A 27,671-nucleotide genomic window follows, 5' to 3' on the forward strand; every position below is an offset into this window, starting at 1 on the left:
AATGGAAGTCGTAATTGAATCCATTATGAAAAAAATATTGGTACGAATTTGGGCTTCTGGATCTTGAGGTTGCAGGTGTTACAGATTCCACTGTAAGACTGAAGTTCATCGCTGGATACTGGAAGCATTGATTTCGATTGGCATAAGAGGCTGCCAATGTTCTCAACCTCCTCCACCATCCTTTTAAAAAAGAGTTCAATAACATTCGGTCCGCGATATATATATGGTTTATCTATCCTATCCTGCCAAACAACAACATATCCAAAACTATTTGGATCATGAAACTGATACGGTGTTGTGGAAGAAAATTCGGGATCCGGATCGCAATAGGACAATGGTTTGAGAAAAGCCTCAAAGTCTGCAATGATAATGGCCGGATGTTCCAACAAGGCCTTGTGCATTTTAAATTCTTCGAATTCATTTGCTTTGGGCATCTACATGCAAGCCGGTCTGTTGACTCCACAGTAGGCTTTATGTTCAGCAAGTTTTTGTTTGGCAATTTCTTGATTTTGGAAATGTTGGTAATTACGTTGGTCACGATCCTCGAATACGGTTAAACACCTTGGACAAACTTCAATGTGTGCATGAAACTTGGTTGTTTGGCTTCTGACCAAGCGGGAGAGTGAACGAATTAGAGTGTAATGATGAACATTATTGTCAGCAATAAGAAGCAGATTGATTTCTATGGCTTCGTCATCAACAATATTAGTTATCCTAAAGGGATGCACAAAATGCTTAATTGAAGTATACGAATATACATTTATAACTAATCGTTTCCTTCTCCATTTCGTACCCTGTTTTCAAACTTTGTTATGTCAGAAACATCATCGAATGATTGCGATATTAACGTACTTGAACAAAAAGTGATTCTGATATCTGCAAATTAAGGACTAAAAGTGGTAAACGTTGTAAGTGCCAAAAGGGAAAGTGTTGGGAAATCGCATTGTTCACCATATGAGCCCTCAATGACGTTCATCTAGTGACCTCTTTACATCTCTTTACCTTTGATCTACGTAGAGGGCTACCAGCCACTTTACACGTTTACAACATTATACAGCATGGTACATTTCACAGTTGAACGTGGAAAACGGTGGTTGAATTCTTGTGGCACTTACAGCATGTACCAATTTTAGTCTTCAATTACTTACGTACATTATTCTATTCGTAAATTATTTTTTAATAAGATCGCCTGATTTCAATTTTGATTTAAATGGCGATTTAGTAGTATGGAGTATCCGTAAATACATTTTGACGAATCGTTCACATTTTGATACAAGTGACAATATTGGCACTCATTAGTTAAATGGAGTAGGAAGAAAGATTTTAATCATAGAAACAAGTCAATGCAACATTTGATATAAGATAATATTAGTAATTTAAAATTTGGCGATTGTAATTGTCCAGAGATTACAGCATCTTTCAATTCAGCTTAACAACTCTTCATCAAACCACCAAATAAATAAAATCACAAACAAAACTCAGTTCGTAATTCCCATGGCAACAGGTTTTACAAGATGTGCACATACAGGTAAATCACTATTCTGTGCCATCATCACTAATAGGTTAGGAAATATACACTGAAATCACATAAAAAATTACAGAGATAAAAAGTGAAAATACATATTTGTAGAAGTGGAAACAACAATAGACATTTGTACATCGAGAAAGGAAAATAACAACAATAAATATTTGTACAATGGAGCGTGCCATATTAAAATAACTTCCTTATATACGAAAATATTATCTTTGATTTTGGTACGTACTCCTCTTATCAAGGAAGGTGTGAACCCGTGCAGGCCTGGTGTCTGGTCAATTCGCCTGCTTTAAGTTTTAGTGGCTCCCAATCTCTACCACCTAAGGCTCTAAATCACTACAAACACTCGATAATGCAAATTAAATACCTGAGAACTAATAAATTATAATCACGAAATAATATACAATACAAGGTCGAGTGGCAAAATACATTTTCGCATGTCAAAAATGATTGCATATTTAACAATAATTACTGAATTCTCACACAAGACTAGACAATTAAAAGTAAATATTAAAAAGCAGACCGATATTTGAACCTTACAGGGTCGATCAACAAACTCTTCAACATTTAGTATACACATAATACACGATAATCACAATGCAAATGTGGTAACCGAGCATGGTAGTTACATGTCTAATACACAAATTTCATATTGCAGGAATTCTTCTTTATAGTTCATGCATATAATACCTCCAATTTTATTTTTGAAGCTCCATTATTACAAGAAAATAGGAAACTGTTACTCCAAGAACCTGCAAGAAACAAACAAAATATAATCAACATTTAAAATATGTAGATTCAACATGAATAATATTACTTGGTGGAAAAGGATTATCTTGCTGTAGGAAAACATATGACACAGCATTCACAGAGCTCGTTATGTACCCCCATTATATGAATTAGTGTACTGCATAGGAACACTTTCGCTCACTCAAATGCTCACGCTCGAACGTGGTTCGCTCGAATATATATATATCAAATATCATATGAATGTGACAAGAATCGTATAAATATATAAGTAAAATCTGTCCTGGCAGTTTTAGCCCAAGATCATTTATTCACTTTCATATATCGCTATGTATTGGCAAGATAGACTAAACTACATTTTATCATGGAGACCATGACTGTTTACTTAAGCCCGACCCTGTGGCCGAGTGGTTAGCACATCGCGCTGCGACGACAAGGGTCCCGGGTTCGAATCCCGGTCGGGCTTGGTTGTTTGTGAATGTCCATTCATCAATTTCATCATTTCATCACTCATCCCCATCTTCGCAAATTAGCCAAGAGGCACAAAACGCGAAGTAAAATAAACTAAATCAAATCAAAAATCAATGTTTACTTAAGATTCAATTTCACTGCACCTTACACTTCACAAAGCATATTTGAAAGTCCACTACCACAGACCGTTGTATATACGTGAACTTCTGGGCTTCGAGCGTGTACCGATCGTTTGCCTGTTCGAGCGTTATTCGCTCGAGCGAAGAAACTGTCGATTCCGTAAGCCATCTAACGTCATCCGTGCGAACTAATAGACGATCGAGCAAAAACGCCTCGATGGAGCACTCTAATATTTATACTCGCGCACTTTCGACGTGACATTACGTCACATTTTGGGTTTCTCCATCCTCTTATTGTCTTTGGAAATATTCGCACATATAATTGGAAGAACGGAAACGTGTAAGTACCTTCCCTTATTTGAAAAGTTTAGAACGTAACGATATGTATGTACAGGCTCTAATATTGTACACATCTTTAAAATATTATTGACTATTATCTTAATAATAACCTGGGTAAGTAATATCTGTTGTAAAAGTGTTAGATATGTTAAATAAACGAATTCAATAGCGAGACTAAATTGCAAAAGCAAAATTCACGCCTTTTGTCATTATTACATTTTTGAACATAATTGAAGAATAATTGTCTTCCATCTTTCCCCGGAAATTCCTTCTTACCTTGTCTCTGTAATAAATTCTGACGATCATATTCTGAAATACTAATATTCAAGTATGTTTACTTACCGTAGTTATTTGAGTGAAAGTAACCTTTTCTTAAGTTCCCTAGCAACGTTGGTTTCCATGGTCAACAACAAACATGGCAAACTCGCTCGAAATAATTATGTCCCTAAACATTTTATAAATACAGCCAGGATGTAGATATTTTCGTGTTGAGTACAAATATCTCGATCTGGACTGAATCTTATGTAGATGTCGCTCTTGTCTGAAGCACGTTTCCGAACTTGGAGTTGATATACTTGTTTGTTATTTTTCTGTGAGAAACAATGTAGAATATATTTCTTGCCCCTGAAAGGCAATGGCTTTATTAGGGACGTCAAAAAATTTCAATTTTACCTTTTAAAAAGGTATAAGAGTCATTCCATGTGAAATCAACACAGCCCACAACCTGACCAACTCTATCGTAACGCAACTCCCATGCTGCGTTTGGGATCGAACCAAGAACCTCTAGATTTAATTGGGTGATGTAGCTATTCCTCATTCATCTCTCAGATGGTTATCACTCGCGTGGCCTAAATGTGATAAATGCGAGAGGTTACCTTTTAAAGGAATGGCGATAGAAATTAGCTTAGATTAGATATGGGTTTCATACTCTCCATGACTGAACCGATATGGATTGGTTAAGGAAAGGATATTACTTGCCTTACAAATATATGGAGATTGTTCCTAGCTTGTCCTCTCAACTATCACTTGTCTCTTGTCACACACCATCGTCCAATAGTCGTTCCCCACTTTGCTCCTCTCTCACAATCCGTAGTCCTTACTCTCTCTCCTATTCTCGCCAACTGGTCACACCTCCTGACAATTCCAACACTCATGCCACATACGACTTCCAAGTCAATCACCCGACCTTTGCCTGATTACTTATTCAGCATTCCTTTCTCTGATACCTGCTATGCTAAGACTTTATACATCCTACCCAATACCTTGGGTACGATACGCTATTTTCATGAAATTTGTGGAGTTGAAACTATGCATGGAACGTAGTAACTATGAAAGTTTTGAGTCTCGTGCGTCTTGTAATTGTTAAATTATTCAAGGCCAAAGTTAGCTTAAATTGCCCTTTTTGCGCTTGCTTAGCTACACTAAACGTTCTGTAACTCCGCCCCTATTTCGCCTAGGAGGCTCAAATGAAGCTTATTGTACAGGGAATTGAATAAGCTTTCCAGTGATATATAACGAGCCTACTTTTGGATAAAAATATAATTTTGTCACGTGACCTTGATCATTGACCTTCAATATCTCAAAACATGTCATCACCAAAAATCGTGAAAAAAATATATTTGGTCCCTCTTACCATACTCTAAAACACATCAAAAAATCATTCTGGGACTGCAATGGGATCAGAAGATACGTACAAAATAATATGTGTAACTGTGTGACTGATAAAAGCCCCATTACATGAACTATGACGAGTCAAATGTCCCTTAACACCCCCTACAAAATGTAAAGGAGTTATCCTGGGTAAAATTGGTCATGAAAGAAATAGGTTAGGTACAGAGAGATCCCCTAGCCGTGTGTGTCAAGCACAGGTCCGGAATATTGATGACCGCCATATTGAATTCAACGCAAAAATATCAAAGGAAACGGTGTGATGTGATATATCAAATCAGGCTAGAATTTTACGAGAATTGAAGCGGCGAAGGTTTTTCCTACGTATCTTTATCCGGCAAGAAGTTATACGCATATATTTTACTTACGATATGTACACATTATAATGTTGTCATTGTTTCTGTGAGCACACTCGTTGACGTCTCTCACACTCACATAGAACATTTTGCAATGTAGCAGGTGCAACATCATCGCAAGCAGCAACTATACCTTCTCTCAGATAGTCAATATCAGGGACTTTTAGTGCATGCACCATTCTCTTCAAATGTTTCTTAAGGTAAATGTCCTCCTAAGATGTTAGATCTGGGGAATGTGCAGGCCTTTTAATAGATCCTCGCCTGAACATCAATCTACCTAGAAATTTATCATGAAGAAATTGCCACAATGTCCACATAGTGTGGTCATGCTCTGTACAGTTTCAAAACTCTGGAAAAGTGCCATATTCCGTAAGCAAGAATGAAAAACCTGTTCATTTTACAAATCACAGGTATTGTATATTCTTTTTATTAACTTCTCCGTGAACATAAAAATTACCTCGTCACTGAAGAATTTTTCATTTCGAAGAAATGTCACGTAATTGTTTGAGATACTTTTCCCAATATTCTTCACTATTCAACTATTTGGTGAATGTTGCAAAAAATGATATGCAATGGTGCGTATACTTCTTTCTCTCCCCAGATGTCAGTGTGATGTCGCTGAGTTCCTAACACGTTAGGAGCATTCTAATGCTTTGTTTTTAACTCCTCGAAAAGAATAAAATGGCTATAATCATGCAGTAATAATTTTTTGCTGGCTAAAGATACGTTTGAAAAACCTTCGCCGCTTCATTTCTCGTAAAATTCTAGCCTGATTTGATATATTACATCATCCCTTTCCTTTAAAATTTTTGCGTTGAATTCAATGTGGCGGTCAATATTCCGGACCTGCGCTTGACACACACGGCTAGGGATCTCCCTGTACCTAACCTATTTCTTTCATGTCCAATTATACCCAGGATAACTCCTTTACATTTTGTAGGGGGTGTTAAGGGACATTTGACTCGTCATAGTTCAAGTAATGAGGCTTTCATCAGTCACATAGTTACATATATTTTTTGTATCTTCTGATCCCATTGCAGTCCCAGAATGATTTTTTTGATATGTTTTAGAGTATGGCATGAGGGACCAAATATATTTTTTTCACGATTTTTGGTGATGACATGTTTTGAGATATTCAAGATCAAAGATCAAGATCACGTGATAAAATTATATTTTTATCCAAAGATAGGTTTGTTATATATCACTGAAAAGCTTGTTCAATTCCCTGTGCATTAAGTTATTTGAGCTTTTTTTGGCAAAATAGAGGCGAAGTTACAGCACATTTAGTACAACTAAGCGCTCTCAAAAAGGGCAATTTATGCTAACTGTGACCTTGAATAATTTAACAATTACAAGACAAACGAAACGAAACATTTTTATAGTTACTAAGTTCTATGCATAGTTTCAACTCCCCAAATTTCATGAAAATCGGAGATGGTCAGGTTGGAAATTGCACATATTTGTGTTGATTTGGCATGGAATGACTCGTAAGTTTGTGATTCTCGACGTTTCCAGACAATATATGTTCAAACGTATATATATGTTTTTATTAAAGCTTAACTTTTTTTAGGCTTTCATACGTCACTTAACTCTTACACGCCACTACTATTCTGCGGCACCTCCTTGGTCGATTAGCGCACGGATCATTCCGTGTCAAATCAACAGATAAAAAAATATTTTTAGATTCAGATTTTTTCAATTTTTTGTTTATACATTATCCCTATCAAAAGGACAAAAACTGCCAAATTTCAGATTTTTTCTACTCCTAGTCTCTGAGTTACTGGCTTTTTAAAAAGCAAAAGTCCCAAAATTTGAAGACATTTTGAAATTTTTAAACAGCTGTAGATCAAAATCTATTTGACATAGTGAGCTGAAATTGATGTCACTCTCTTCTGCATTTAATGATTTTTAGTTTGAAATGCAACATGACTGTGGTATTTGAATATTGTAATTTTTAAGTGTAACAAACCTGAGTGTTTAAGGTTTTGTATTTGTAAAATGTTAAGCTTTTTAAAAGTTTCATCATTCTAATAATGTTCAAGATGTTAGACATCTTTAGTTAGATTGGTACAGTTGTGGTTGGAATTTGTATATATGTTTAGAAATACGTCATAATCTGTTTGTGTTGACGTCACTTTCCCATCTCAGCAGAGGAAGTGAACCCGCTGAATGTTTTCACGGGACGACAGATTGAGTTGAAAAACAGGTGAAGGTGAGGAATCAACAGGAACGTGGTAACAGTTCATGGAATATCACAATAGTGTTATTGGTTGGCATTAATTTCGTATCTTTCTAGCGATACTAGAAAATAATAATTAGGTACAGAAACTTTCGTGTATTTACGTTTGTCGTGTCCAACGTTAATTCTATATGCATTTGTGTTTAGTGATTGTGATTTGATATGCTATAGAATTGTTCTTTACGTCTCTTCAGGCAAAGCAAAGAAACGTAAGTAAATCTTCACATCGTAAGTCCCCATACGATAGGAAATAGAAGTGATTATGAATATAAGTGATTATAAAACTGCGTTTAACTTTGAAAATCATGTTGTGTTTATTTTCTACCCAGCAAGCCCTGATGAATGATAATAAGTCTCATGTTCCCCACAAAAGGAGCAGCGGACTAACTTTGTGACTGGTATCCAACGGGAGGACGTTTCATAAGAAACTCGAAAAAAAGTTATTTGGAATATCTCAAAAACAATATTTTTAATTTTTTTGAAAAAAGTATATTTTTCGAAGAAGTCAATTGAGTATTTGTGTGCAAACTTCCATAATGGTACGGCAATGGTTTCCTATGAAAATTATTTTTTTTTATTGTAATATGTGCGACATTTGATAAATTTGTTGACTTCCATGTTAAAAATATAATTGAAGTTTAGTGGTTCATGTTGAAGTCTTCGTATTAATCTATTTTACAATTTTTGAACTACAAATGATATGACAATTTGTAATATTTATCTCTTTTAATATCTGGTAATCGAATTGAAATATATATATTTGTGTTTACAGTTTAGAATAGGGTCTTAATATCGAAAAAATTACAAACGTAATATTCGTAATAAACTACGGACCACAAGTTAGTTTAATAACAATATATTTCAATTAATTCACATTTCAAACGTTGAAAGGTTGTAACAAATTGCATTATTCACGTCACAAATTTTATTGCAACAAAGATACAATCTATTCATTTTGTGTGTGTGTTTGTATTTGCGCGTATGCAGGAAACGACGATGCATTAAATATTACCCACTATCAGTTGCTACCCAAATTCTAAGGTCACCACATCACAGTAAATAATCACGAAATGCAGCCAGTATTTCTCTTGAGACTTGTTTCTTTTCTGTTATTACTCATAAAACTGACTGGAATATTTGACATATCTTATCTCTCATCAATCATTATGTTAAGAGGCATAATAGAAATACTTTATCCTTCAAATACCTGTAAGGTGGATCTCCAAGACAACAAGTAACAAGTGACAGCAAGGGTTGACACTGAAGTGACAAAAACAAGCAACAAGGGTCCCTTCAGTCTATAAAGGAGCATTCGCCGTGCATGAGCGAACAACAGACCGAACCGACACGAAGCACTTCACACAGTCCGTCCAACATGCAAGATACAAGCAAAATTTGTGTCGCTGATTTCATGTCACCTCGGTCTGAAAGATCCTCAAATTTTAATATCATAATTTTATATTTTAATGTTGATCAGTACCTTGTTAATTTTTAAAAAAATATATGTACCAATACATTGTTATTAATAGTGTTAAATATTAAATTTTCAAATTATTTGATGATCAAACATTATAAAATAGACTAATACGAAAACTTTAACATCGACCACTCAACTTAACTTATGGTTTTAACATGAGTGATTGATTGATTAATTTGCTTTATTTTAGTTCGCTTTTTGTGCCACTTTTGGCAAATTTGCAAAGATGGGGATGAGTGAGAACATGATGAAATTGATGAATGGACACTCACAAACGTCCATGCCTAGTCCGGGACTCGAATCCGGGACCCCTGGCGTTGTAGTGCGATGTGATAACCACTCCACCAGGAGGGTTGACATGGTTTTAACATGAAAGTCAACAAATTAAGCAAATTTTGCACACATTACAATCAAACAGTTAATTTCCATAGGAACCAATTGCCGCCCGTCTTCAAAACATATATTTGAATGGCTTATTGCAGAAAGGGACCTGAGTCACTTTTGCACAATTCTGAGGAAAACAAGAAAAATCGTATAATATTGAGAGTGTAAGAAAGAAATCTGCTGTTGTTGGCTCAAATTTTCACCATAATGAATAGTTAATTTTGCAACCCTCAATGCGCCCCCCTGCAGTATGCTGCTAGAGACAGTGGAGATGAAAAAGTACCATTAACTCCGATACCTCAAAAATGTGACTCAGGTCCCTTTCTGCAATAAGCCATTCATTTGTTTTTCATAAAAATGAAAATTGTGTTTTTGATTTTTTTTTAAAAAAAAAACTTTTTTTATTTAAATTACAAAATTCAAATCCCAGTCATGTTGCATTTCAAATTAAAGCTCATTAAAAGCAGAAGAGAATGATAAAAAATTGCTCTCTACGTCAAATAGATTTTGATCTACAGCTGTTTAAAGATTTCAAAAAGTAGTCAAATTTTGAGATTTTTGCGTATTTGAAAGTTAATAAATCAAAAGGAGCCAAAGAAATCTTAAATTTGGCAGTTTTCGTCAAATATACTGGTACTACTACTGCACCAAAAATTATCAATTTCTGAGATGTCAAGGATCAGACCTGTTTTGATTTGACATGGAAAGACCCGCACAAGATTTGTAGTAAAAACAACAGGTTTGTTGTGGGTGCATCCACTCAACCAGCAAATTAAAATTGTTCAGTTGAAGACGAGAAGAGAGGTGCTCTCTGGAACGCAGTGTTAGAATAAGTGTAAACAGAAAAAGTACCAGACAATTGGTATTACCCAATTAACATTGCGTGCCAATAAAGGCCATTCCTTTTAACAATCAGAGAGCTACAATCCCATGTGTGTAAGGCTTTGAATCTACCATTTGGTATTTCATAGATCACTCAAATATATACATCAATTGTATTTATTGGATTGACTTGTTGTTTTAAGTACACTTTATGTGCAGTAAGGCTAATCGGGACTGGACCTACAGTTTAAAGTGGGATCCGAACCACTTGTGCCTCCACCGGGTATCGAACCCAGGACCCCTTGATTACAAGGCGACGACGCTACTACTGCGCCATCGGGGAGGCCCTCAATTGTATTTATAATTTATACGGTGGTTGTTAATTCACATATTCAAACAAACGAAACAAATTGCTATACTTTGATTATTTACTCCATCTTTAAATTTACAATTCTACTTTTTAATAATTTCTGTGTAACTGACATAAATATCGATTTTCTTCAACTACTTTCACTTGATCAAAAACAAGAAAGTATCGAAAGACGTAATTTAAGCACATTCTAAACGGTATTTGATTGATTGATTTAGTCTATTTTACTTCGCGTTTTGTGCCTCTTGGTAAATTTGCGAAGATGGGGATGAGTGATGAAATGATGCAATTGATGAATGGACATTCACAGACAACCAAGTCCGAGCGGGATTCGAATCCGGGACACTTGGCGTCGCAGCGAGATGTGCTAACCACTCGGCCACAGGGTCCGACTCAACGGCATTTGAATTTGCTTTCCAAGCTACTAAATGTGAATTTTGTAATTTAGTACTGGTATCTGCTACTATGATGAATCGCATTATATTAATCGATAAAATGTATTGTTTGTTTCCATTGATCAATAGATTGTTGAACGAAATATGTATCTCGATTATTGATTTAGGCTTTCTTCGTTTCAACCTAGAACTCTTAGGAATTGTATAAACTTACCGAACTGAAACTTTCCACAGATAACTTGAAGAAACCCATTCCTGTGAGCACAAAGGGCTTATTCCATGTGGTATTGACAATTGTAAGGGCCACTCGAAAGCCCTTCGAACAGCTATACCAAGGGGTATCATACAGGGACTTCAAGGTACGGAAGCTCTGTTTGGTGAAAAACAGAAATGTTAATAACATGGAATTATATTTAACGAATCCTTGTGCAAGACACTAAGATTACATATAAACCCTATTATTGAAAATTATACTCGTATACAAGACAAAGTATCAAGTATCATGGGTGTCAGGAGGGGGATCGAAAGGATTCGTCAACGCACCTGGAAATTAGTATTGTTCATTGCAACTTATAAATTTCAGTGAAGGTTTTATTTTATTTTTAATAGCAGAAATATAATGTTAATTTAGTTAGCTTTCGAGCAGAATTACCCAAGCCAAAACTGGATAGTAAAAAATAATTTTACAGAAATCTGGTTGTATTTTCATGTTCTACCATTTAATCCAAAAATGAAATTATTTCACAGTTTCTAAAATTTACATAATAATTTTTTTTGTGAGAGGTCACACAACATAAACTTTATGACTGAAATTTGTCCTTATCTTTTAAGTCTTTTGTGAACGAAGTGTTTAAAGTTAATAACAAATTGTAATATAACAGTACACTAAATGTATGAAATGTAGAAAATATAATAGAAAACAATAGTTCTGGATATTTATTTGTCCGGCGTATCGAGTAGTGTAAACTACCCATGTAATAACAATAATATTTTTTTAAAAAATGCCTATTTTATAATTTCATAATAGCAATAACTATGTAATAACAATTATAACCGTGGTAATAAATAGTAGCAAGAAGAAAAACAATAATAATCAAGTTTTATCAATGCTCTGACGCCCTATACAATAGTGTCTGGTGACACACATGTCAAGCATCACTAATAACAGTGGTGTGCCCAGAGGAAAGTTGCGTCATTTGTTGTCAAAGAGTCATTCCATGCGAAATCAACACAGCCTTTGACCTGACCACCTCCGATTTTCATGAAATTTGGGTAATTGAAACTATGCATGGAACTTAGTAAGTATAAAAATTTTTAGTTTCGTGCGTCTTGTAATTGTTAAATTATTCAAGGTCAAAGTTAGCATAAATTGCCCTTTTTGAGCCCGCTTACCTATACTAAATGTGCTGTAACTCCGCCCCTATTTTGCCTAAGAAGCTCAAATAAAGCTTATTGTACAGGGAATTGAACATGCTTTCCAGTGATATATAACGAGCTTACCTTTGGATAAAAATATAATTTTGTCACGTGACCTTGACTTTGACCTTGAATATCTCAAAACATGTCATCACCAAAAATCGTGAAAAAAATATATTTGGTCCCTCATGCCATAGTCTAAAACATATCAAAAAATCATTCTGGGACTGCCATGGGATCAGAAGATCCAAAATAATATGTTTAAGTATGTGACTGATAAAAGCCTCATTACATGAACTATGACGAGTCAAAAGTCCTTTAACACCCCCTACAAAATGTGAAGGAGTTATCCTGGTCATGAAAGAAATATGTTAGGCACAGGTAGATCTCTAGCTGTGTGTGTCAAGCGCAGGTCCGGCATATTGTTGACCGCCATATTGAATTCAACGCAAAAATTTCAAAGGAAAGGGGGTGATATGATATATCAAATGAGGCTAGAATTTCACGAGAAATGAAGTGACGAAGGAATTTCCAACGTATCTTACGCCAGCAAAAAGTTATACACATATATTTCACTTACGATATATGCACATTATAATGTTGTCAATGTTCCTGTGAGCACACTCGTTGACGTCTCTCACACTCGCATAGAACATTTGGTAATGTAGCATGTGCAACAACATCGCAAGCAGCAACTATGCCTTCTCTCAGATGGTCAATATCAGGGACTTTTAGTGCATGCACCATTCTCTTCAAATGTTTCTGAAGGTAAAAGTCCTCCTAAGATGTTAGATCTGAGGAATGTGCAGGCCTTTTAATAGATCCCCGTGTGCCCATCAACTACCTAGAAAATTACCATGAAGAAATTGCGAAAATGTCTACATAGTGTGGTCACACTCTGTCCTGTTTCAAAACTCTCGAAAAGTGCCATATCCCGTAAGCAAAGGTGAAAAAACCTGTTCACTTAACAAATCCAAGAAGCCCTCACCATTTAAGGTTCCGTTGTTGAATATGGACCAACCATTTCCGTTCGCCATACATTATACCACATAATTAGTTTACTAGCAACAACCATTCGACTGAGCAAATCACAGGTATTGCATATTATTTTTATTAACTTCACTGTGAACATAAAAATTTGCCTCGTCACTGAAGAATTTTTCATTCCAAAGGAAGTGTCACGTAATTGTTTGATATACTTTTTCCAATATTCTTTACTATTCAAGTATTTGCTGAATGTCGCTGATTAAAATCATATGCAATGGTGCGTATACTTCTTTCTCTCCCAAGATGTCAGCGTGATCTCGATGAGCACCTAATACGTTAGGAGCATTCCAATGCTTGGTTTTTAACTCCTCGAAAAGGAGAAAATGGTTACAAGCATGCAGTAATAAATTTTTGCTGGTTAAATATATGTTGGATAAACCTTCGTCACTTCATTTCTCGTGAAATTCTAGCCTGATTTGATATATCACATAACCCCCTTTCCTTTGAAATTTTTGCGTTGAATTCAATATGGCGGTCAACAATATGCCGGATCTGCTCTTGACACACACGGCTAGGGATCTCCCTGTGCCTAACCTATTTCTTTTATGACCAATTATACCCAGGATAACTCCTTCACATTTTGTAGGGGGTGTTAAGGGACATTTGACTCTTCATAGTTCATGTAATGGGGCTTTTATCAGTCACATAGTTACACATATTATTTTGTATCTTCTGATCCCATTGCAGTCCCAGAATGATTTTTTGGTATGTTTTAGAGTATGGTATGAGGGACCAAATATATTTTTTTCACGATTTTTGGTGATGACATGTTTTGAGATATTCAAGGTCAAAAGTCAAGGTCACGTGACAAAATTATATTTTTATCCAAAGGTAGGCTTGTTATATATCACTGGAAAGCATGTTCAATTCCCTGTACAATAAGCTTTATTTGAGCTTCAAAGGCGAAATAGGGGCGGAGTTACAGCAGATTTAGTATAGCTAAGCGGGCTCAAAAAAGGCAATTTCTGCAAACTTTGACCTCGAATAATTTAACAATTACAAGACGCACGAGACTAAAAATTTTCATAGTTACTAAGTTCTATGCATAGTTTCAACTCACCAAATTTCATGAAAATCGGAGATGGTCAGGTTAAAAATTACACATATCTGTGTTGATTTGGCATGGAATGACTCCAAAGGGTCACAATTATCATAATAAGTGAGCGTGTAGTTGTGTTCGTGTGTGTTCGACTACGTGTCTTGCAATTGTTGTTATTATACCACACTAGAAATTCCTACATGCACATATTTAGAGAAATCTCAAATTCGGTATACCTTCTTTTACTGCTCTCAAATCAAAGACAATTCCAAACAATTTTCGACACTTGAGCATTTAAATACAGAATCATTAGGAATTTCCCGACTATTCTATGTCCCAAAAGTCAGGAAAGTCAAAGAAATCAAATTTGACATGCTTTATTTATTGTACGAGTTTTCACAGACCTTCACACCCCCAACTACATCACTCTGTACACCCTTCACCAATGTTATATTTATGTTTTGACCCATTAACCTATTATATCTTACGGACTGGGGTTTCGGAAGTCATAAACCAGCGGCGATTGGTCTCCATGCGCTGATCGATGGCCATCTTCATACCAAGGGAGGCCGGAGTTCTGAAAATTGGCTACGCTGTTAAGCCGGCTTCAAAATGAAGCAACAAAGAATGGCGCGAATATCGAAATTCATGTTGTTCAAAATAAAGGGAATCTGCGCAAAATGTTTTTGTTTTTCTAAATTTGAACAAAAGATTTACATTACAAGGTATTTGATTTTTATAAACTTTGATGATTCAACACATGTGAAAAGTACGGAAAACTCTGAAATACTGATATGCAGCTCAGAAAATCCAATGTATATTAATAACGTACTGCTTTACATAGATAAAAAATATCGTTGAACCCATTAGCGAATACAATTTTGGCGAAGGACATGATTACGAGTTACTGAAAATAATTACTTTCCTACGTCTGTATATTCATTATCTAATGTTTCGTTCCAAGTAACATCGGCCGGTTGATGTGACGTAACACAGGGTTGCCAAATTGAAGACTCCGGCCTCCCGAGGAATAAAGATAGCCGTGGCTGACCACTCGTCACCCAAATGGAAATGCCGCTCTGACAGGCGCTGGCCCTTAGAGAGCTGTGGTGCCAATGAGCTTAGTTCAAGAGACAGACATGTATATATTTTTTCTAGAGGAATATGTTACCTCTCTTTATTAAATACATGTGTGAAATTTAATTATGTTCAGTAATTGCACTATAATTTAATAATAGTAATAGAAATAATATACTGACAATAAAATATATTTTGTTAGTAGCAGTATATATTTATAATTAATATTTATTATTATTATTATTATGGTATTATTACTTCTTCAATTCAATTTTGCAACAACAAATTGCTGAGTATACGTAAAAACACATTCCTTAAAAAAAGGTAGGATGCAAGAGAAACATCAATGAAAATTGTCATGAACAATTTGTCGATCAATGCTTGTGCATCTCACTGTACAATCAAAGACTTCAATTCACTTACCTCTTCCGTTAGCTGAGATCCAATCATTGATAACAATCCAATTTGAGCAATGGTGTATATAGCCAGTGTGAAGTAGAAAAGAATTTGAACAGGATCTTTATCCTAAAGACAGATATTTCACAAAATTAACAATTATTTTGCAGAGAAATCCAAAACTCAACTCAGGACGTCCCAATTCAGGAACTAAGACGAAAGTTCCCAATTCCGGAATGTTTGAAAGTGAATGTTTCCAACTCAGGAACCGCTGCCTCGGGATTGTACGGGAAGAGTTAAGGACCAGTTTTTGAGAGCTTCATATCGTTACTGCACGTGTCTCTGAAATACTACGTACATATATCCATTTGCAGAAAAAGTACTCTGCTTACGGGGAGTTTCTTCTTTCCTCAAATATATTTTGAGTATATTGCAGATACATTTCTTGCAGGTTAGGCTAGGTTAGGTTAGATAAGATTAGCAGTTACATCGGTGTGCGTAATGTCAACTATTTCAAACGCCAGTTCATCCTCCTCCGAGGCAATTAGTAGGACGTCCTGGGTTGCGAAGACATTTCACTGAAATATCCAAATGGTATATCAGCAGTTTCTGAAATAGCTCTGTTTCCATTGCAATTTCCATAGTTCCTTAGTTGGGAAGTCCAGAATCGTAAATAAGTAAAACATATAGCTAGTATTATATATAACTTATTGTGGAAACTTATATGACTGGTTGATTGATTTGATTAAATTTATTTATATTTTCTGCCACTTTTGGCCAATCGCAAACATGAGGATGAATGGTGATTAATAATAATTGATAAAAGAACATTCACATACACAATGAAAGTGTCACAGAGGATTATACACTCTTTAGCAGTGGCGTCTCGTCCCTTGGGACTTACGGGCCTTAGCCCCTAAAGAAAAAAGGACGTATTGACGTAATTATCAATCACCATAACGCATAACTATCACACAGTCTTTTAAAAGGCGATTTTTACCCACGTAAATTCATCGTCTGCTGCAATGGATACGACAGCGCTCCTAGCGGCATTGACGTCAATTATCGGTCTCCGGGGCACGTCGCAAAGGAAGGCGTGGCCTACACCCATCTACGCTGCAGTGAAGGTCACATGCTAGCAGAGAGAGAAGGGGAGAGTGCAATGGATTTGAGTGCTGATTCGGGGCTAGTTCCGTCGCGTCGCGTTCGATCTCGCGTGTTGTACTGTAGTGTTGTGGTGGCTTTTATTCGCTATGTTTGAGTGAGTTTGGCAGGGTTGATGTTCGAACACAAATTGATGAAGGACGTAGGCTGTCAATTACAAGACACAATGAATTTGTCCGGAAAAATTGGCATAGATTAAATAGAATTTTCGATTGCTTAAAATTCTGTGGTCGACATGAACTTGCTCTACGAGGACATAATGAAAGAGAACAATATTTAAACAGAGGCACCTTCCCAGATTTATTATCCCTTCATAGAAGAGGGAATACTAAAGAGGGAACTTCGTGTTCTTTATTGTAGTGAAGATTTGAAAAACATAAACTCTATCAGTAGATTGCATTCATTTTTTATTTAAAATTATTTAGAAGGTACCTTTTCAGAAACAGTAGAAATTACAAACATAGTTTTAATAACTCCAGTGGCAACAGCTGAATCTGAACGATGTTTCAGCACATTGAAGCGTATTAAAACCTGCTTAAGAAATGCAATGGGACAAGACAGACCAAATGCCTTGGCACTTGCTTACAATAGAGATAGAATACATTTCAAACATAGAGGGATTCAACGAAAAGTAATAACAAAATTTGCTGAGCAGAAGAACAGGAGTCAACGTTCGTAGAAAGGTATTTTTCACAACAATACCTGTTTCTTTTGTAATCATTTGAATTGTCATTATATTTTAAATTCTTAAAAAAATAAGTCCAGTTTTATAGTTTACAAGAAGAAAAATATCCGTTTTCTTTAAATTCATGTAATTTGGCATTACATTTTAAATTCTTTCAAAAAAGTAAGTCCAGTTTTGTAGTCTAGAAGAAAAAAATACCTATTTTTTGTAATTCATGTGAATTGTCATTATATTTTAAATTCTTTAAAAAATAAGCCCCGGCCAAATTTGAGGCCACGAGACGCCACTGCTCCTTAGTGTGCAAAACCAGTCCGGGTTGTGCGTAGATTTCAGTAACTGGAGGCACAATAGTAAAACTAGTAGAACTATTATTAATTAAAAATATTAATAATCTATCAATAAATTAATGTCTACTTTCATTATTATCCAACAACCACCTCCTAATTTACAGCTGCAGTTACTACTTAACCGTCCCGGCCCCCGTGGTGGAACGGTTAGTACATCGCGCTACAACGCCAGGGGTCCCGGGTTCGAATCCCGGCCAGGGCATTAATGTTTGTGAGCGTTCCTTCATCAATTTCATTATGTCATCACTCATGCTCATCTTCGCAAAATAGCCAAAAGTGGCACAAGAAACGAGGAAAAATAAAGCAATTCAATCAATCAATCAATCAATTACTTAACCGTGATATATTCCATGGTTACATGTCAGAAATGGTTACATCCGTATTGGGAAGAATAAGACTATTATAAATTTAATAATTCCTCAAATAATAAATATGGTCTACGTATAATTATTCTTGCAATGTTTTGTTTAAAAAAGTACCACTCTAAAATTATCATGTTTCTCAGAAGTGTGGAGCCTTCAGTCTACATTAGGTAAAATTGATAGAAATTCCCTCTCTCCTTCAAACAAGAAACTACCAATATCATAATTACGAGGCTGACTTGCAATTAGCCATCATTATCAGATTAGTAATATGCCGTTATTTGAGCAACTTGTGAACAATAAATATCCTTCAGTATGTGAGAGATTTTAAAATCTGTTGTTCAATTAAAGGAATAATAAGTTTATATTCTTTTATGTTATGGTAAGTTTGGGACGTAACGTAATTCATCATTATAAAATATTTTTCATGTTAATAGCCAAATATATATAAGTAATGTCTTTTGAACTTGTAGGTCCCTGGTTGATGTAATGTGGAATTACCCTGTGGCACCATAAAAAAGGAGGTAAAAGTTATTGAGATTGAATTTCGAAAATTCGAGAAAAGCATTGCGCAAGTATTCTATTAAAATTTGGATTGTTTTCGTTCTGTATGACGTCCATACATGTAAAATTATATTTTTCTGGATACAGGATATTGAATTTGCCGCCAGGTTTAATCCAACATGGTGAAAATGCAAACTAAACATCAGCCGCGGCTCGTGCACTATTTTCCTGGGAGTTCACCGAAGTTCAGTTTCCGCAAATACTTTCGTCGCGAAACAAAGGGATCGGGGGGGGGGGGGGGGGCTTAAAAGATTGGTACATAATTATTTCATAGAATGAGGTTTCATAGCAGAGTTCCATAATAATTATCATAAATTACTGTGACTGAAATGAAATTATATGTGGATAATAAATAGTTTTATGTTGACATTAATTTTCCAGGCAGGTACGACCCCTTTTTCCCTTCGGAAGTCCATGCCTGCAATTATAAAACGAATATTCACAATGGTTCTACAATTATTAAAGGGAAATGGCAACCAATGGCATGTGCGTACCAGATACCTGAGACCCTATCATTGAAACGCTACAGCTTTTTTTTTTGCTTTTTTCAAATTTGGAGTTGGTCGACCAGCAACGCTGTATCTCTAATTTTCTTTCAACAGACGAGAAGGTATGTTTCCGTTTTTTGTATGCATTTTAGCGCAGACGGCAACACCTACACTGCATCAATTGACGTAACATAGTCCATCCTTCGGAGCATCAATGCTTTGCAAAAAACTATGAAAGCACTTCGAAAACTTACAAACTTGAAATATTGACACCGACAGGGTTTGTCACGTCTTCCTTTCTTGTCTAAGATCGCGGCATTCTTTTACTTTCACATATCCGAAGTGTTTCCATCTTTAAGGAAAAAGTCTCAATACATGCTCGAATTATTTTAGTAATGTATTTCTTTTATTTTAATTCATCGCGTCTATTTCCAGCTTTCATTCATTTCTGCTCATCCTTCTCTGCCCAATTTTTCATTTATGCCAAGAAGTTCGGCAAACAAATTATTCAACAAAGAAGATTGAATATGTAACGAATGCGCTTCAAACTTGACCCTCACAGGGCAACACTAGAAGGGAGGAACCAGCTTGTGCCTTCTGGCTTCTGCTGTGGCTTCTGAGAGAGCACGAACTGCGCATGACCGTTGGGTGGAGATCGAGGTTCCTCAATATCGTCTTCCACGTATTTTGCTCATATAGCTGCCCCGAGCTTCTGCCTGTCGCCCGAACCTTCACTATGGCAGGAGCTCTCCTGTGGGGGTTCAGCTGAGGGCCTGCACGAGGGCGACCGACTCGCGGTTTCTCTTTCTCAGCAATATAATTTGCCGTGTTACGGACACAAATACATGACTTCTTGTGTAGAAATTTTAGCGAAAACTTGTCAAAAGGTAAAGACATTGTTTATTGTCCATTCTCAAGGTAAATGCCGTATATTGTAACTGGGGGTTCACTGATCCTGTGCGCTATTAGGCCAACCGCGCCTGCTAAACATGATCATGAAGGATGTCTGCAAAAATGTATTGAAGGAGGAGCAAGAACGTCTTTTCATCATAGGATAGCTATACGGTATATTTATTTTTAGATATGTGCAGCCAGAATGAATTTGTGTAGGGGTTTACGTAGTAGAAATTTAATTAATAATTAATATAAGTAATAGTAGTCAGTAATATAAATATTGATATGAACTAAAAGCAAAAATTATTTCTGCTATTAATATATATCCTGGGGAGATTTATTTCCTTCAGAATTTCAAACCATGAACACATCATCACATTTTAGTATACGTTTTGCAACTTAAATCTTGGGTAAATATTTGAAGATTGGGAGAATATTTTTGGTTCCGTAATTTATGCTTTGTTAAGCCTCACATAAAACTTACCTAAAGGAACAATTTATCTTTTTGATTTAATAGTCGAAATAAAATAATTTGATTTCCAATTTTGTGTCTACTTTTTACACCTCTAATTTGCAAGCTAATTTTCTATACATACAAGATTGCAAGACGTGTATTTGAAATAATTATTTGTTGTCGTTTTGTTTTGCATTCGTCCATTTTATTAAGTTTTGACGACTCTTTTGATCTTCATAAGCGAACATATAAGAAAAATCTGTATGATAAATGTACATCAAAATCTATAATTTTTCACACGATTGGTATTACTATGTGCCGCAATTCACGTTTCAGAATGAAATTCACGTATGATTTGTAGTGCAAATAATTCAGGAAGAAAGACATTCCGGCAAACAGACACACTGGTCACCAATTTACTTCTTTCAGTTTTGAACTATTGATAAGAAACATAGACCCATAAATATTTTCCATGTAAGGCTAGAGACAAATGTTACCTCTTAAATATATTCTTCCAATTCCCTTTCATTGAGGCGAATGATGTTTTAAAAAGCACCTCAAAATTATAACCGATGTTCGCACCAGGTACAAATTTCACCATTTCCTCCAATTACAACCAACTGAACAAGCTCATGAATAAAGTTCAAATCACCAACCCTGAGACCTTCTTTAAACAAAACTATTTTCATGCAGAAAGCATTGCAAACTCATAGAAGTAAAATATTCCACACGAAAATAAAGCGTTGTTACAGGATTCATTACGTAAGGTAAAACAACGGCCAATTTGTAGTATGTGATACGCTGCCGCAAATGACGTCTCACTTTAAACCCAATGATTTTTCTTTTGTACTTATTGCTTCACCTTTATGGTTAACTCTTTGCACCAGTAATCATTTCCCATAAATTTGGCTTCTTTCTTGCATGCGAATTGAATATAGTTTACTTGCATTTTTTTAGACAAAATGATATAACATGGTAATGTATACTTCTAAGGTTTGACATGGATAGGGGTGTATTTGAAATTTGTTTGTAGATTTTATGTAAATTGTATCTTAAGTAAATAAAATATATAATGGGTATAAGCAGCCATATACAATGCTGTAAGTCCAATAACTATATTAATGATGATCATCAAAAGAAGACAAAGAAAGTTAGTAAATTTATTGCGGTTGGAAACTTTGACAAGCATCCTAATAACGATTTTTGTTCCGCCAAATATAGTGCACTTCGTAAAATAACTTGGTGACATGGCAAGGCAAGATAAGTGTGAACATTTTGTAGGAATATTCATTGTAACTTTAAATGAGCTTAGAGATTTGTGTACATAATGATATTTTATAACATAGGTTATTTTCTAAAAATAATCATGTGAACAGCAAGGAAGTAGTGCCACATTCAACATGGCAAGTTCTATGCGGTAGTCGGCGGTGATGAATCAGCTGACGCGGATTGATACATCGAATCGGTGAGACAGTTTGTTTACAGAAGGTCTCAGGGTTGGTGATTTACACTTTAGATACATTCCTTTAATGACGGAAAGTCTTGATTAATTGAATTGATTGATTGATTGATTTAGTTTATTTTATTTCGCGTTTTGTGCCTCTTGGCTAATTTGTGAAGATGAGGATGAGTGATGAAATGAAGAAATAGGTGAATGGACATTTACAAACAACCAAGCCCGAGCGGGATTCGAACCCGGGACCCTTGGCGTCGCAGGATTAATTGAATTGCCTTGTCTTCGGCAAGAGACAGGTGATTGATTACCTCTTCTTACAGAAAGTTTCGTGAAAGCCAAAGGTTACAACTCCCTCAATACGCTAATTTATATGAGGACGAAAATTTCAGACACTTTTCTCCAGGTGATTTGTAATTACCTTTGGTAGAGAAAGAACGGCGAGAGTCAAGATTTTCATTACGTGCAGTGGATTCCGATGGTATGGATATTGGGTTCGGGTAAGCTTTGCACGCTAACTACAAATTATTGATCAAGAAGGTTCTGCTAATTGGGCTCTTTTGAAACTGTTACCTCTTTGTTGGATAGCCTCTATATCTTGCTCTTTATATTATTTATGCTATACAGGGTGTCTCGTAAGTAATAGTGCAAACTGACACAGGTGAAAGTACACGATAATAGAAGCAAAAAGTCACAGTAAACATGGGTCTGCAATCGAGCCGTTTTCGAGATAATCGCGAATGTGTGATTACAAGCCGCTACTGACTTTATTGTTTGTAAACGTCGTCCTAGCTGGTAAGATGCTCATAATGTATGGGTACAAGCCGTCATTGATTGCATTTTGTAAACACCGAGTGCTTTACTCCGTGTGCGTTCCGAGGTTTGCTCTTTGTTTACAAAACAGAACATTTCCGAGAGGTGGCGTTGCAATCAAACAGAACATTTCCAAGAGGTGGTACGGCTTGTACCCACACATTCTCACCCATTATTAGCATTTTTTACCAACTAGGACGACGTTTAAAAACAATGAAGTCAGTGGAGGCTTGTAATCACACGTCGGATACACTGTATGTTGCCAAACGTACTGTAAAACGTGTGAGAGAGAGAGACAGCGTTGATCAGCGAGCTTACTGGATAAAAGTTATAAAATATTACCCAAATCACGGAGAAATAGTACACACAACAGCCAAGCACTGTACAAACAAGCTAATAAAAACAACTGACAAAAACAAACGTACGCCTGGTAGCGTGGTAACGGGAGAGCGATATTACCCCCAGCTTTAAAATCGCAACTGAGATTGTTGACACTCATCCGAAGCGCAGACCACCGAAATCGATTGGTGGACAGATAGGTAGGCCAGCCACCAGTGATCAGTATAAACCCAAAGGATCGACCAAACAATCCCGCACCTAACATTTCTGACTTAACGTAGCAGCTGAGAAGGATCTGTTTGAAGATTGAGAGCCAGGCGTTTTGTTTGTTTAGACTTTCTCCACTATAATTAGTGATTTTAAAAAAGTTTGTCAGTAGGTGGAACCGTACGTTCTGGAGCTACCCTTTGACCTACTTTTTATTTTACGACGTTTTACGGACTAAACTAACCTACAATGAGAGAAAAGTGGACAGAAAAAGCTCTGGCATCACTTTTTAAGCTATTTTTTACCTCCTGCAAATTTTGCTCTTATGCTAACTCGTCCTTTGACCTACTTTTGAAATGACTTACGACATTTTCCTATAAGGAGGCTGTCTCCTCTCACTGTAAGGTCCCTTAGTGTAATCTACTACGACCTGCTAATATAGGCTTCTGCTCTCAGTGTAATCCGTTTTACGGACTAAACTAACCTACAATGAGAGAAAAGTGGACAGAAGAGAAGCTCTGGCATCACTTTTTAAGCTATTTTTTAACCTCCTGCAAATTTTGCTCTTATGCTAACTCGTCCTTTGACCTACATTTTTGAAATGACTTAAGACATTTTCCTATAAGGCTGCTGTCTCCTCTCACTGTAAGGTTCCTCAGTGTAATCTACCACGACCTTTGCTCTCAGCGTAATCTGCCCACGATGTGTGTGTTTTTTTTTTAAACTCTCATGTGTGATCTTCTACAATGTGTGCCCTCCCCCTGCTACGACCTAAACCGGGACACCTCTCTCCTACGATGTTTTTGCCCCCCCCCCTGCTACGATATTTTCCTCCTCATGATGCAAAAAAAAAATGGCATTGTAGCGGTATTTGAAATCGACTGTGCCGCGTGAAGGGCACATGTTCAGTGAACAATAGGAGAGAGCTTGGGAGAGTACAAGCAAGCGCTGCCCCCTCAATTTTTCTTTTCAAGAAATTCGATTTGATCCTAAAAAACTCTGCAACCCTATTGGAGTGCTTTGGGTGTTTTTTTTTTGTTTTTTTTAGATTAAAAATTTTGTAATTGTAGGGGTTGTAGAAAAAACTATTATTGCTTGTTGGCGATATATTTAAAACTGTTCCGTCACCCTCTCGTTCTTCACGTCGTGGACGAAGGACTTCTCTGCGACCAGGATGACGCTGCACAGAGTATCGGCAGGCAGCGCGTCGTGGAACTCGCAAACGATCTTGATGTTGGTTCGATCGTTGACCACCACCTGCTTCCTTTTTGTGGTATTGATGACGAACATCGGCCTGCGTGTTTTGAATTCGCTGGGCGTGTAGTACATGTCCACGCTTCCCTCGGTCACGCGTTTGTAAGCCGAGAACGCTTCGTAAAGTTTGAGATAATCATCTTTGGTCATGTCGAGGTTGTAATTCTCGCGCGGGAACACTTCGTTCCTACCGTTCTTGAGATAAACGTTCTTGATCTTGCAGTCGTCGAACTTGCTGGAATCTTTTTCCTGATCCTTATCGCGTCCGGTCTGAAAGAGCACAACGACGAAAATCTGGCATGTCGAACTGTATGTTGTTGAACTGCGTCGTCACGTCGAATTCCATGTGACTTCCCGACGCTAACTTCTGCACGCACTGGTAACCGTGAAAGTGAATCGGCACCTGCGGACTTTTCAAGATCTCCGCTTTGTACTTGAGGGCGTAGTTCGTTTCGTATTCCACCACCGGCATTCTCAACTCCATGCTCCGGATGACGCACTTGGCCGCTTCGGGTAAAGTGTTGGCTATCGGCGTGGTGCCGTCCGGACCCAAAGTAGCGTATCGCATCAGTGCGTCGTTGTCGTTGGCCGCTCTTTGAAACGTGATCCTCAGTCCTCCCTTCCACATGATTTCCTTGTAGTCCGAGAAGAATCCCGGCAGCAGACGCATGGGAAAGAGCACCGTGTGACTTCTCGTCGATATTTTCGTCCCCGCTTCGAATCCTCCCGCCTGGTAGTATGCCGCGTCCGTTTTAAATAATTTCAATGTTCCCACTGCCGTCGACGTGATGCCTGGATAATCGATTCTGTCGATGACGGTGTTGTGTTTCCTCACCTCCACCTGCGAGAACAGGTGAGGCACGAAGTTGTCCACGAGTTTCAAATTGGCATTGGGCGGAAACGCGTCTCCGCTTTCTTTCTTCACCACGTCGAATTGAAGGTAAAGGTCCGCTCTGTGAGGATTTCCGAATATAGGTTCTATTCATATTTTACTCACGTATAGGTGTACATGATGAATCCGCAAATAGATTTGTTCTAAGTCTTATCGTTTCCAAGATAACCCCACTTCCGGTCGCTATTTTGGATTTCCGAATATAGGTTCTATTCATATTTTACTCACGTATAGGTGTACATGATGAATCCGCAAATAGATTTGTCCTAAGTCTTATCGTTTCCAAGATAACCCCACTTCCGGTCGCCATTTTCGATTTCCAAACATAGGTTCTATTTATATTTTTTCTCACGTATAGGTGTACATGATGAATCAGCAAACAGATTTTTCCTAAGTCTTACCGTTTCCAAGATAACCCCACTTCCGGTCGCCATTTTCGATTTCCGAACATAGGTTCTATTCATATTTTTTCTCACGTATAGGTGTACATGATGAATCCGCAAACAAATTTTTCCCAAGTCTTACCGTTTCCAAGATAACCCCACTTCCGGTCGCCATTTTGGATTTCCGAACATAGATTCTATTCATACTTTTTCTCACGTATAGGTGTACATGATGAATCAGCAAACATATTTTTCCCAAGTCATGAATTGGAGGGTTCTATGACCCTGTTTGTCAAAAATTCGAGATATTTGCAATTTAAGATTTTTTAACGCTGGACTTGGAAAATTTTCGATTGATGAAAAATTGGTTCCATGACGACCTATGCCAATTTTGGTATGGGAGGACAGAGGACACCGAGACTCGACCGACACACTAAACCCGATCTTTCTACGACTATTCGTTCAAAAGTTACGAGTGATCAAATGTTTTGGGAGGGGGGTGGGCTAACTTCTTACCCCTTGACCCCAGGACCACCAAAACTTGGTATACGTATTCTATACCTCCAAAATCGACAGGGGGCATCTAACGATGCCGTATGGGGGTGTTTTTCGATATATTTTTTCGATAACTCTTACCATTTTTGAGATATTTGCAAATTTAAGATTTTTTAACACAGGACTTGGAAAATTTTCGGAACATTTTTTTTTTTTTTTGTTCCATGACAACCTACGCCAATTTTGTTATGAGAGGACAGAGGACACCTAGACGATGCTAACGCAAGAAATCCCAGCTCTCTCTATGATCATTTTTTCGAAAAAGTTACGAGCAATGAAAAAAAAAATATTTTGGCAATTGGCCCACCCTTGACCCAGGACCTCTAAAAAAAACTTTGTACACGTACTCTGCATCACCAATATAGACAAAAGGGTCAACGGGGAGGATTTTTGCGCTATATCTCTCTCTCTCACTGTTTTTTCGAGATATTTGCAATTTAACGCTGGACTTCGAAAATTTTTCGACAGAGGGGTCAAATTTGGTTCCATGACGACCTATGTTTATTTTGTTAGAAGATCAACAAGAACACCGAGACTCGACCGACACACTAAACCCCGACCTCTCTACGCGTACTCTACGTCACCAAAAAAAATCGACAAGGGGGAGATTTTTCGATAACTCTCTCACTGTTTCCAATGTACTTAGGTTTTTTGATAGACGACAACGACGGAGTCATCAATGAGTAAACATCTGTGAACTCGGTGAACAAGTCAACTTTTTTTTTCAGTACGTCAATATTTTTTTTCTTATTTCTTAGTGAATGGGTTATGGATGACTTGCAACGACGAAGGCCTTCTAGCAACACGTACTTAGCTTATGCCTCTTCCACCGAACATTCAACACAAGAGGGCTGTGTTAAATATACAGAACAGCGATAACAAGTGTTTCCTTTGGTGTATATTGGCTGCACTGCATCCTGT

General features: G+C 36.9%; 1 protein-coding gene across 1 annotated transcript in view; it reads right to left on the reverse strand.

Moving 5' to 3' along the window:
* Positions 1-2,232: 2,232 nt before the first annotated feature.
* LOC146002778 (odorant receptor coreceptor-like) overlaps positions 2,233-27,671 on the reverse strand; it is a 59,632-nt gene continuing 34,193 nt past the window's right edge. Inside the window, exons 3-5 of the mRNA XM_083140710.1 lie at positions 15,924-16,025; positions 11,136-11,291; positions 2,233-2,286 (exon numbers count right to left, since the gene is read on the reverse strand). Coding sequence (XP_082996836.1) covers positions 2,233-2,286; positions 11,136-11,291; positions 15,924-16,025 — 312 coding nt within the window. The remainder of the gene's footprint in view (positions 2,287-11,135; positions 11,292-15,923; positions 16,026-27,671) is intronic.

The sequence above is a fragment of the Lepisma saccharinum genome, chromosome 19 (genome assembly GCF_977018435.1).
Source record: "Lepisma saccharinum chromosome 19, izLepSacc3.1, whole genome shotgun sequence".
NCBI classification, from domain to species: Eukaryota; Metazoa; Arthropoda; class Insecta; order Zygentoma; family Lepismatidae; genus Lepisma; species Lepisma saccharinum.